The sequence below is a fragment of the Paroedura picta genome, chromosome 3, assembly GCF_049243985.1.
Source record: "Paroedura picta isolate Pp20150507F chromosome 3, Ppicta_v3.0, whole genome shotgun sequence".
NCBI classification, from domain to species: Eukaryota; Metazoa; Chordata; class Lepidosauria; order Squamata; family Gekkonidae; genus Paroedura; species Paroedura picta.
This window is the reverse complement of record NC_135371.1, coordinates 61,719,403-61,732,266: the sequence shown is the minus strand read 5'-3', so window position 1 is coordinate 61,732,266 and position 12,864 is coordinate 61,719,403. Positions and strand designations below refer to the sequence as shown.

Below are 12,864 nucleotides of genomic sequence, written 5' to 3'. Positions count from 1 at the left end.
GGAGAGCATGCATTCAGATTCATTACTAACCTTCCTTTGGTCTGGGGCCAAATCATTAATGCCACTTGAAATCTATGAATGGAGGTGTGTACTGTCTTTTTTTACGGGACTAGAGGGGCTATAAATTTGACTAAAGCAATGGGACAGGTAAGAACAGGTGTTTCTTTCCCCCTCTGGCTCCAGTATCTAACCCACTCTCCCCACAGCTGCCATTATCCCCCCCCCCCAAAACTAGGAAGGGATGCAGATATGCCATCCATATTTGTATTCACCCTGTTTTGGGGTGATCTGTGTATATCAAAGAAGGGCAGCGGAAAAAGGATAAAAACTACTAGTGCCATTGCTACAGCCAAATTCAAGCAAGCCATCCCTTTTCTATTTATTTTTGCAGTATCACACCTCCCCTCAGCTATCATGTTTGATCCCTTGGGATATTACTTAATTGAGGATTTTGACAGCTATCTGCACAATGTGAATGAATTTATTGCAATAAACACAACTGTTTTGAGTTGGCCCTGACAACAACATACTGAGTTTTACCTCTTGAGGAAATTAATCTTATTATCCTCCACATTAGTTTGTACTGGGTAATGAAACTACATGGTTTGTGAAAGCAATGGGGTTGGGAGAAGGGAAAACTGAAAGCAAGAATAAAATATGCATATGTAGAACAGCTAACACTCAGTCTGTAACAAAATAACAGAACTCAGTAAAGTGTCAGGAGCACATGCACCTATTTCTATGTGCCCCTTGTACACATACAACATGTTTTATTATAAAGACCCATTTCCATCATCAGTTATTGTTGAATGTCCCATTGCACTGTGTTCATTCTTCTTCCTAAATGTGTAGATGTTTTAATATATTTAACTTTGAATATTAGAATCTAGTTAGAACAGTGTTGAAAAGAAGAACCCAAAGTGTCATGTAATCAAAGGTAGAAAGGAACAGCTGGCTTTCATCATCACCCTGCAGCCATCTAGAACACAGCTGGCATGTATACGGCTTCAAGTACAACTAATATGCTCCTGAACACACCTGCAGTATTATCTTTTCTCATATTTGCTCTGCTACATATGAATGCCTAGACGTAAGAAAAGTTACAGTAAGATGTACAAATGGCTGAATATCCAATGCTTCCCAGTAATCCTGCTGGCAGATGCAATGCTATAATGACTCTTGGAACTATCATTTAGGCTGTCTCTACTGAAAATCTTATTGTAACCCACCATGTGCTGGATGTCTGGGAGTGGCGGGTAATAAATTACATCATCAATCAATCAAGGCTCTATGCTTCAAGATGTAGAATTTGGGTCACGCGGCTGTTACTTTATGGCCTACAATCTGGAACTTTTGGTAACAGAGTCTGTTTATTTTGATGAAAGCCAAAGAAAACAGTGAGATCATGTATTTATACTTTATATTTAAAATAATATTTCTCTGTAAATGTGAGCTTGTTCTTTATTTAAAAAATAGTGTTTTCCTTTATCTCTTTGAAACTACACTTGGTGGTATAGATTGAATGGTTTTTTATCTGGATTATAAAACTAGCATTAAAACATTACTAGACACACGACTAAGATGCCCTGCTTTTCAAACTGGGCTTTCTTCCTGGTTTAAATTGGAGGATGGTGACATTTCTAGCAAAAGTATGTGTGTGTTAGATATTCTCAGTTTTGCTAATTTAAGTGCTTTATTAGTAAAGGGGCTGAATTTGAAGGGAGACAAACTACAAAGGTCAGCAGCCTTCTTCAGGTGAATAGGTAACCCAATTCTATAGAAAAACACCTGTTTGATGAACTAGGAAATGTCTACTTGCTTTGACCAGTGATGGCTCATTCATATATCCAAATCACTGCTTGCTCCAGTCATCAAGGGATGAAAATGCATCCACTGCTGTACAGTCCCCCCAATTCCCCAAAGTTTTTCAGCCGCTTTTCCACTACTTACCTGAAGGATGGAAACAAGAGTCACGACTCCATAGTATCTGGAAAATGAAGCCCATGAGAAATTAACCCTCATGCTAAAACATTATACTTAGTATTTGTTTTAAAATAAGATACACAGTACTGGTGTGCAATCATTATCTGATATGGATATGACTTTTGCATTTGGAAGACATGGCATTAAGTATATCGGCTGATGCACTGCAGAATGCTGGTAATTCTTAAAATAAAACATTCTTGTCACCTAACATATAATTTGAGAAAAATGTAGATCTTAGCAAAACAACAGAACAATGTTCTTTTAAAGTACAATTAATTCTTCCCTCCATCACATTTTGTCACCCCCCAAAATTCCTCTCTTTCCTCTTGTTGATGGCCCAGGAAGTTTCCAGCAGAACACTCCATGTACTGACTTCCAAGAGGAGGGTCCCAAATGAACACAGCCCTTAAACAAGGATTTAAAAGCCTATGATTAAGGTGCAAGCTTCCCAGCAGAACAGTTTTGTCTCTCCTTTGCTTTCCACAGTTTGGACCCTTTTGCAACTAGAGGCTCCACCCCATTCCTAACAAGGGGCTATACATGCTTAGAGGTACTCCTTTATTAGTGCTTCATATATTTCAGTGCTGAGCTGAACTTTTAGCACATATTATGCTCTAAATGCCCCAATCTGGGTGGCTCATCCAAGCCTGATCTCATCAGATTTTGGAAACTAAGCAGGATTGGCCCTGGTTAGTAATTGGATGGAAGACCACCAAGGAAGTCCAGGGTTGCTATACAGGGGCAGGCAATGGCATGCCATCTCTTTTTGGCCTCTTGCCTTGTAAACCTTAAGGGATCACCATAATTCAGTTTTGACTTTGTAGTACTTTCCACCACCTGCTTTAACTATAAATGAGGTTGGCATGGAAAACCTTGCCACTAGAACATATTTCAAAGTGTTGCATGTTTTTTCATTAAGATTGTTGTTAGGATATGATACCCTATGCCCCCCACAGGGCCTTACGCTCTGTGGGTGAAAACTTATTGGTCGTTCCCGGCCCCAGGGAAGTGCGCCTAGCCTCAACCAGGGCCAGGGCCTTTCTGGTCCTGGCCCCAACCTGGTGGAATGAGCTCCTGGGCAAGCTGAGGACCCTGCGGGAGGTTTCAGCATAAGGCCTGCAAAATGGAGCTCTTCTGCCAGGTCAACAGTTGAGGCTGGGGCCAGCGAGGTAGATCGATGCCCCCGCCATAGGAGCAGTACATCAACTTCTGACCTCCATCCTCACATCTCTGGTACTGGGGATGGGTGTGTGTGTGTGTGGAGGGGTTCCTGCCATGTTTGGGATTTTTATGTCTTTTAATGGGGGTTTTAATGGTTTTTTATGAGACTTTGTAACCTACCACGAGCCAGCCTCGGAAGTGGCGGGAAATAAATCAAATAAACAAACAAACAAATAAATAAATATTGACACACAGCATTTGCATGTAATAGGCCTTGAAACAAAGTAAAAACCAAAACCAAAATCTAATAGCCCAGTTGCATGAATGATCTACTCTACTCTTCAAAGTAACAAGTACTTTTGTTGCCTTCCCTATGCATTTCCTAACATTTAGTTGGTACTAACTGTGGACAAAGTACTGGTCACAATGCGAAAGAACCATGATCTGAACACTCAAAGTGAACAAACTTTGATAGGCAAGATCCAGTTTTTCAGATACATTTAAAAATCTCTTTAACTCAAAACACAGGTTATTTTGCCTCTATGTGGCAGTTGCTAAGGAGAAGGTGAAGATAAAAAGAGTCTGTGGGTAGAAAAGAGAAAGCCAAAAAAGAGTCTGCGTGCAAGCTCCAATCAATGAAGGCATCTAATTTGAAAGTTGGCTCCAAAATTTTCCTGACTTTTATATTTCTATGATTTGGCACTTACAAGAGATTCTGGATGGCAATTCGAACCAAATTGAGCTCCACATCTGCTTCAGCTGAGATTTTCTGAATGTGCCTAAACCCATCAATGTATGGCAGGATCTGAGAAGAGAGGGCAGATATATGATTCCAGGCAAAGCAAGAATCCTGATGCAAATGTAAAGGGCACTTTTCACTAGCCAAGCAAGGAAGACACAGAAAAGAGTCTGATCACTGGAAGACTGGTGAGCACAAACTGAAGGCATGAGCAAAATCTGAGCTTGCACAGGATGATTTCTTAAGGACTTCATCAATATACGATTGGTCTAGGGCAGCCATTGGAATGTCAGACCCAGCAAGAGAAATTAAGCAATTAAAACATTAGGATGAGAGAATTTTTAAGAAGATTTGTACCCAACTGCTTAGACTGAGGATCAGATTACACCTTCTACTGAGGTGAATTTGCGGGATGCTTTTCCCAGGCTGTACCGTCTGAAAAAGGATTACACTTCCTAGAGCATCTTGTCCAATTGAAAGGTAGTGCAAATACTTAAGGAAATGTAACACCAAAAACTCTGTAACCTTTGATTTCAGCAATTATGGAAGCAAAGAATTCCACAAAGTTTTGTTATCAGAGGTTCTTTTCAAAACTCAAATTCTGAGGAATGATCTTTATAAAGTACTAATCAGTGGTCTTTCAGCAAATGATGCAGTTAATAGGAAAAGAAGCATATCCTTAAAGAAATAAAATGTGCCCAGACATCCTTCCCAATTGAACCTTAGGGACACGGCTGCAGTTCTATGCCTACTTACTTATTAGTAAGTGCCATTTAATTCTTGAGGTGTTATTGTTAAGGAAGCCACCTGTCTAAACTGCATCTTCACAATAGTAATCTGATCCATTGGGCAGACTACATTGCAAAAATCTCTGCCAGGTGGGATTACTATCTTTGTTTTGTTTGTTTTGGAAACTAAATCATCTATGCTGCCACTAGACTTTGCTTTCCAGTGTTCAATGAATGTGCAACTCCAACGTCTTTCTAGCCATATGAACAAACCTGCTGAGTGGTGAGGTCCCACTGGGAATTAAAGAACTCATCCTTATCTTGGGTGAAAACAGGAACATCATATTCCTGCACAATGGGGGGATCTGGCCGTTGCTCAATCACTTTCAAGTGAATGGTGTTTGATTCATCTAAGAAAAGGAAAAGATCAGGTTTAGACTTAAATATTATCTGATGCCAAGATGACATGCAGCTCTGTTGGGCTGGGGACGCTTGGCTCTTTGGCTGGGCTTTGCAACTCTGACCTTCCTTATTTACAGACTAGTTCCACAAGTATCTGTGGGAACCCAGTAGTTGAAGATCTGCCACACTATCTATTAGAATGTCCACTTTACACAGACCCAAGGAGGAAATTTCTAAATAAAATTATTCCAGGGGCATTTCCTTCAGTTCATGATAAAGTAAGGTATTTGTTGTCTGATATGGACCCATTTGTAACACAAAGGGTCATCTTTGCTCTGGCGATAAGAAAGATTAGAGCTGGCCTGGTGGCAAATACTGAGGGCTAATGAGCAGAATGTATGGGTCAAGTACAATTTTTTATTCTGTGTTTGTTTTTAACAATTGTATTGTTATTTGATCTTACGATGTCCTATGGCCTAGTGCAATAAAGTTTGACTTGATTAGTTCCACAATGGGAGTGGCCAATCATCAAAAAATTCTATTCACCCTCCCTCCACAGAGTTCATCAAGCATTCTCCAGCGTTTTGCCACTACAAACCAGTTAGGTAGGTTAGACTAGAGACAGTGTAATTGGCCCATTGAGTTTTATGGCGGAATGGAGGTTTCAACCCAAGTCTCCCCAGCCCTAGCTTCAGCATACTAACCACCAATCCACACTTTCATTCTTATTATAACTATATATATATATCCCCCAACATAGCTGAATTCTTTGGGGCTTGAACTTAGCAGTACTGTTTATTCATCAATTGGAGACCAAATTCGCACAACAGCTGGTGCTGGGAGCAAGACCAGTGGTCCCAGTTGCAGAAGTGTATGGAGAAAAAGGACAAGGGGTTAAAAGCCTACTTGTTTTCTCACTATCTGAAGCACTGAATAATATGCACTCAGTTTGCAGGAGAAGAAGCAGTGTCTCCCACTTTCTGAGAACACTCATCGTGACAGTGGTGAGAAAGGAATTTGTTTCACACCATAAGAAATTGCTTCAGGCACCTTCTGTGTCTTTCCATGTAGGGCTGCAATGTTCTTTTTAAACAAAATGACAGGAGGAGTTGGGCCAATGGCACCCATTGGTATGTTGCTGCCCCTTCCCAATTCCTAAGGAGCATCATATTCCAAGGTGGCAATACCACTGCTGCCTCCTTGTACCCTTGATAGAAGAGGAGGGGGGTCACACAACACAAGAAATGCTCTTCTGCACTGACTGTGCCACAGTCCCAACTTCCAAACCCACATGTTTCTAAAAAGGAGGATGTGACTGTTGATACCTATTGGCAGAGTGCATTTGCCAGTGGCATTCAATTCCTCAAGCAGGATGGTCATTATTGGGATCAACTTTTGCTTGCTCTCGTCATTGGAGATGAAGCCACTCTCAAGCTGAGAAAGGACAAAGACCATAATCAGTTCTGAACAAGAGGCAGGAAAATGTCATTAACTGCAGTGGCAGAAATAACATTAAAATGTCCCAATATTTCTGAACAACAAATTATACTGATTATTGCAATGAAAATACATGAAAACGTATTAAAGGTTCTTTTCAGAGCAATGGAGGCAAACTTGAGGCCATTCCGCACCGGGATCCATGTAGCAAATTGTTTGCTGAACGAAAAATCGCCATTTTAAATAGTGGAATTCGTCGTTATGCATACCTGCCTTTGTAGTGGAATCCAGTTGCGTTTCTATCGTTTCCCACAGTGTTCCAGTCTCGGCAAAAATCGCTAGAAAGGAAGCGCTATTGCTGAGCTGTGTCCTGCCCCTGGCCGTCAAGCAGCCAATGGGCGGCCGTTAGCATGCTCCCAAACAGCCCCTTTCCCTTTAAGGAAGGTTTTTAAAAAAAACAAAACACACCCGTTGCAACGAATATGCGTTGATTCGTTGCAACGGAGAGACCCATCCAGCTAGCAGGTGATGTTTGAGCTGCCGTTTCATCGTTGCCACGCTCTCCCCGAGTGAAAAAAAAAATCCCCCCCCCCCTCACGGGCGCGATTTTCGGCCGAAAACAGTGTGAAAAATAAAGTGAAAATAAACCAGCAAACGGGCCTCTATGATGCTTGTGCTTGGTGACTTTCTCCGCTCGCTCGGAGAAAAAAAAAATGGTGATCGCTTCGCCGGAAGATCAGAGGAGAGAGCCAGGGGGAGGGACTTTGCAAAAATCGCAACAATGGTAACGCACAGAACTTTCCCGCTAGTGTTGCAGATTGGTTGCAGGAGTGTAGCGCTTTCCGGAGGGTGAATCCACTTTTTGGGATTTCCCTGAAAGCGCTACAATGAAGCGCTTTTTGCGGATCGGTTTCAGGAGTGTTGCAGATTGTCAACGACATTGTGCATAACGGAAGAACTGTAGCGATTTCAATTAGTAACCATTGTGCTATTTTGGACGAATGCAGAACGGTCCCAGGAGTTATCATGGCGTTAATGACAAACTGGCAAAAGTTGTATGATATGGTACACATTGAATGGGGGGGGGGGGAATGTTTGTCTCTCCAAGCACTGATGCAGGGAAAACCATGTGTTTTCCCTCTTTTAACAGACTCCCAGAATACTGATGAAGTAAAGCAAGTGAGCATTTACAATTTTCCAATCCCAAAGAAGGGCAATGCCAAAGAATGTTCAAACTACCGCACCATTGCACTTATTTCTCATACTAGCAAAGTTATGCTCAAAATCCTACAAGCTAGGCTCCAGCAATATGTGGACCGAGAACTTCCAGAAGTACAGTCAGGATTTCCAAGAGGCAGAGGAACTAGACATCAAATTGCCAACATACACTGGATCATGGAGAAAGCTAGGGAGTTCCAGAAGAACATTTATTTCTGCTTCATTGACTATGCTAAAGCCTTTGATTGTGTGGAGCACAACAGATTGTGGCAAGTTCTTAAAGAGATGGGAATACCAGTGCATCTTATCTGTCTCTTGAGAAACCTATATACAGGTCAAGAAGCAACAGCAAGAACCGGGCATGGAATCACGGACTGGTTCAAAATTGAGAAAGGAGTTCGGCAAGGCTGTATACTGTCGCCTTGCCTATTTAATTTGTATGCGGAGCACATTATGAGAAAGACAGGGTTAGATGAGTCACAATTTGGGATCAAAATTGCAGGGAGAAATATCAGCAACCTCAGATATGCAGATGATATCACTCTAATGGCAGAAAGCGAAGAGGAACTAAAGAGCCTTTTGATGTGGGTGAAGGAGGAGAGTGCAAAAGTTGGCTTGAAACTCAACATCAAGAAAACAAAGATCATGGCATCCGGCCCACTCAATTCCTGGCAAATAGATGGGGAAGAAATGGAGGTAGTGACAGATTTTATTTTCCTGGGCTCCAAGATCACTGCAGATGGGGACTGCAGCAAAGAAATTAAAAAACGTTTGCTCCTGGGGAGGAAAGCTATGGCAAATCTAGACAGCATCCTAAAAAGCAGAGACATCACCCTGCCAACAAAAGTGCGTGTAGTCAAGGGTATGGTATTCCCAGTTGCAATGTATGGCTGTGAAAGTTGGACCATAAGGAAGGCCGAGCATCAAAGAATTGAGGCTTTTGAACTCTGGTGCTGGAGAAGACTTTTGCGAGTCCCTTGGACTGCAAGTCGAACAAACCGGTCAGTCCTAGAGGAGATCAGCCCTGACTACTCCTTAGAAGGCCAGATCCTGAAGATGAAACTCAAATAATTTGGCCACCCTATGAGAAGGAAGGACTCCCTGGAGAAGAACCTAATACTGAGAGTGATTGAGGGCAAAAGAAGAAGGGGACGACAGAAAATGAGGTGGCTGGAGGGAGTCACTGAAGCAGTAGGTGAAAACTTAAATGGACTCCGGGGAATGGTAGAGGGCAGGGAGGCCTGGAGGATCATTGTCCATGGGGTTGCGATGGGTCGGACATGACTTCACACCTAACAACAAGAACAAGAACAACAACAACAACAATAATAATGGGTGAGGAAATGATATTGGCAACCATTAAAGTAACAGGAGGGATGTTCCACCTGTACTAAATCTGAACACCCCCTCCCAGAGCGCAACAGAAGAAATAAACACTGGAAATAAACACTGGAAATGGTACATATTGGTACATGCCTAAGCACAGATAAGTGGGAAAAAAACATGTTCACTTAGTGCCTAACCTCCAGAGTTGTGAGATAACCTGCCAGTTTCTTCACAATGGGCTCCAGTGCACAGGTTTTAGCTCTAGCATCACAAACAAAGCCAAGGTTAAAGAGCAGAGCATTCCGGCTGTATTTCTTATGCTCAATACAAACTGGGCAGCCAATCAGTTTTTTGTCCATGGCTGTACTGTTAGAGAGAAATAATTTAATTATTATTAAGCATACATTTATGACACTTAACAATGTATAGAAGACTGTGTAACTGTATTTATGAGTCATTTATTAATACTATATATTAGTCAAACATTTTTGGCCCTATGTATGCTTTAAATTTTAAAAAAGAAACTTCTATCTGTGAAAATGTTAGTCGGTATGCAAAAAGAAGGTGGGGGGAGATCCAAGGCAGACCATAGGGAGCAAGCCAAGCCCCAGTAGCTCTGCCAACTCACCTGAGGCCTGCGTGGGTCCATGGAGGGATAATGGACGTGAGCCATGCTCAGGAACTTCTCCCAGGCTTCTGATCCCAACATAGCTGCCATTGCTTCAAGTGCACAGCTTGGCTGCTTGGACTGAGAATCAGCCCTGAGTACACTTGAATGCCACTGTTTGGAACTCATGCTGGGGAATGTCTATCCCTGCTTTAGTCCCTCTACAACCAAACTGCACTGACACACAGTCAGACAGCACAGAACAACATGGCTAGCTGCTTTGCTTATTCTGATTAACTCCAAACTGTTCTCTGATCAAGCTATGGGTCTCACACACACTTCAAAACAGATTTTGGCATGTGTATCTTGACCTGGATGAAAAAAGTGGGGACACCAAAAGGCGCTGCACATGTCATTCCCCAGTCCTACCCACCAGCTTAAGTTGCCCATGTATAGACCTCTAAGTTGCTTACAGATAGCAGCTTGAGAAGAATTTTGCCTTCCTTGTTAATCAGCAAGCTATGTATAGTGAAGGCCCTGGGTGCTGTGCACACCCACAGTTGGAACACTGCTTGTATCCTCTGAGTGGATCATCACAGAATTTCTCCCTCCATGAAGGCAAGGTTTCTTACTAAACCCAAACCGGCACATGTTTTTTGGAATCACAGTTTCTTCTGTTACCAAATTAGGCTATCATATCAAAGATAGCTCTTCAACTACTTTACGTCTCTCAAAGAAGGGCAACAACCTCAAATGAGAGAAGTACTGCTTCTAAAAGGAGACAGGGTCATCTACAGCAGTGTTCCCCAACCTTTGTATCACTGGGGACCGGTCAACGCTTGACAATTTTACTGAGGCCCAGGGGCGGGGTAGTCTTTTGCCGAGGGACGTCGCTGCCGCCTGAGCCCCTGCTCCACTTGCTTTCCAGCCAGCACCCTGGACTTCCTGCCGCCCACTGGGGGGCGCTACCAGCAGCAGCTGCGCAGTCCGAAGCCGAGGGGGAGCCCCAGCCATGGCGGCCATTGGAGAGCACCAAAGGTGAGCTGGCAGCAGAGTGGCAGGGCAGCCCCCAAGGCAGCAGCCTGGGAGGAGGAGGAGGAGGAGGAGCCGCGGCCCGGTACTGACTGATCCACAGACCAGTATCGGTCCCCGGACCGGGGGCTGGGGACCACTGACCTACAGGATGTGATTAAAGGAGACAGGGTCAACTATGCCACAGGGGTAGTCAACCTGTGGTCCTCCAGATGTCCATGGACTACAATTCCCATGAGCCCCTGTCAGCAAACGCTGGCAAGGGCTCATGGGAATTGTAGTCCATGAACATCTGGAGGACCACAGGTTGACTATCCCTGAACTATAGGATGCACACTAATTGCACTCACCAGTGATTTTTCTACTTAATGAACACCAAGTAGTACTTACACTGTAATGAGTTTGTTTTGCAATTCAGGCTTAGTGATGATGTATACCTGAACTGTATCAAACAGTTCCCGGGAAATGAAATCTTCTGGTACCTGCCAAGATGAAACAAGACAACCGCAGATCAATTCAGAACGAGGATACAATCACAAGGATACAAACACCTCTTAACACATTTATAAAAATCAGTTTGTTTCTGTCATGAACAAAGCCCTAACTGTTTTTAAATTGCTGTACTGGTGTTCATTACATGGATAGTAGGAGAGGTCTTGCTGCTCAGAGGAAAGCTAAAAGAAGAAACCACTCAACTGTATTTATTTGTATGAAGGGGATAGTTTTGGTTTGTCTTTTTTTTTAAGGGTAGGATGTATTCCAGTATTAAAAGTTGGAATGTACAGTCCAAACTAATAGAAAGGGGAGAAATGCTCTTAAAATGGTAGGCGAGTGCTGCAGAGCTTCAGTTTAGTTAGCCAAGGATTTTTTTCCCTTACAAAAGAACCTATGTATTCTCACATTGGAATGGTACATGAGGGAGCACTCAACTTTTTTCAAAGTTCATAATACAATACCAAGCAGGACCTATGTGGCTCATCCTCTGTGATCTGACAAATATTTATTTATTTTCTAATTTATATGCTGCCCTTCCTCGAAGACTCAAGGGGGCTTACAACATTTCAGAGGGGAAAAAACAACAATTAAAACATTCTTAACATTTTAAAATGAATAATTTGCTTTAAAAATATCAGAGAGATAAGTTAATATTAGCGAATAGATGCTCAGATTATTCAAGCAACTAAATTCAACACAGGACTTAAAGCCAAAATGCATACACTAGCAGAAAAATAGGGAAAGTTGTTCTACCCCCAGAAACTCAAATAGCAACAGAAAATTCCACAATGGCCGCAAAGTAGAGCTTTTCTGCCAGAAATTTGTTGACAGAAGAAAAAACATCTACTGGGCCCTCAGAACCTTTCCCTGCACACAGAGAGCAAACAAAAGGGCAACCCTGGACTGACCACCCTGTGGGATTCAATTAACTGGAAATTAATCCCTGGCCCCCCTCAGAATTCCACCAATGCTCTGGACCTGTTTGTATTGTTGCACTGTTGTATTGTTTATATTGTTTATACTGTTATATTGTTATATGGTTACAACTATTAGTTATTATTATTGTAAGGTATTCACTTGTTTATAGACTGTTTTATGTATTGTTCTTTGTTCCTATGTAAACTGCCCTGAGCCTCTGGGGAGGGTGATAAATAAATAAATAAATAAATAAATAAATAATGTTCCAATTAAGAAAAAATTGTTATCACCAACTGTTACTGTTACTACTGTTGTCATCCTGCCATTATTATTATCATTATTGAACTATGCCGTATTTGATTCCCAAGTTTTCTGTAAACTGCCTTGAGCTGCAAGGGGGGGCAGTATATAAACAAATCAAAATAAATAAAGAAGAAGAAGAAGAAGAAGAGTTGGTTCTTATATGCCGCTTTTCCCTACCTGAAGGAGGCTCAAAGCGGCTTACAGTCGCCCTCCCTTTCCTCTCCCCACAACAGACACCCTGTGGGGTGGGTGAGGCTGAGAGAGCCCTGATAACACTGCTCGGTCAGAACAGTTTTATCAGTGCCGTGGCGAGCCCAAGGTCACCCAGCTGGTTGCATGTGGGGGAGTGCAGAATCGAACCTGGCATGCCAGATTAGAAGTCCGCACTCCTAACCACTACACCAAACTGGCTCTCTAAAATAAATGAACAGCTGTAGTTTTTGATTGCATCGAGGTAAACAGCACCACCAGGGAACAGCATCCTATTAAAAGGGCATTAGAAGGAGAGAACA

The 12,864-nt window shown here is 42.4% G+C and overlaps 1 protein-coding gene across 5 annotated transcripts in view; it reads right to left on the bottom strand.

Moving 5' to 3' along the window:
• NPRL2 (NPR2 like, GATOR1 complex subunit) overlaps window positions 1-12,864 on the bottom strand; it is a 30,772-nt gene that overhangs the window by 12,802 nt on the left and 5,106 nt on the right. For all 5 annotated transcript variants that reach the window (XM_077325952.1, XM_077325954.1, XM_077325953.1 and 2 more), the window contains 6 exons: window positions 11,027-11,118; window positions 9,195-9,363; window positions 6,342-6,450; window positions 4,888-5,024; window positions 3,855-3,952; window positions 1,951-1,987 (listed from right to left, as the gene is read on the bottom strand). In XM_077325952.1, the coding sequence (XP_077182067.1) occupies window positions 1,951-1,987; window positions 3,855-3,952; window positions 4,888-5,024; window positions 6,342-6,450; window positions 9,195-9,363; window positions 11,027-11,118 (642 nt within the window). The remainder of the gene's footprint in view (window positions 1-1,950; window positions 1,988-3,854; window positions 3,953-4,887; window positions 5,025-6,341; window positions 6,451-9,194; window positions 9,364-11,026; window positions 11,119-12,864) is intronic.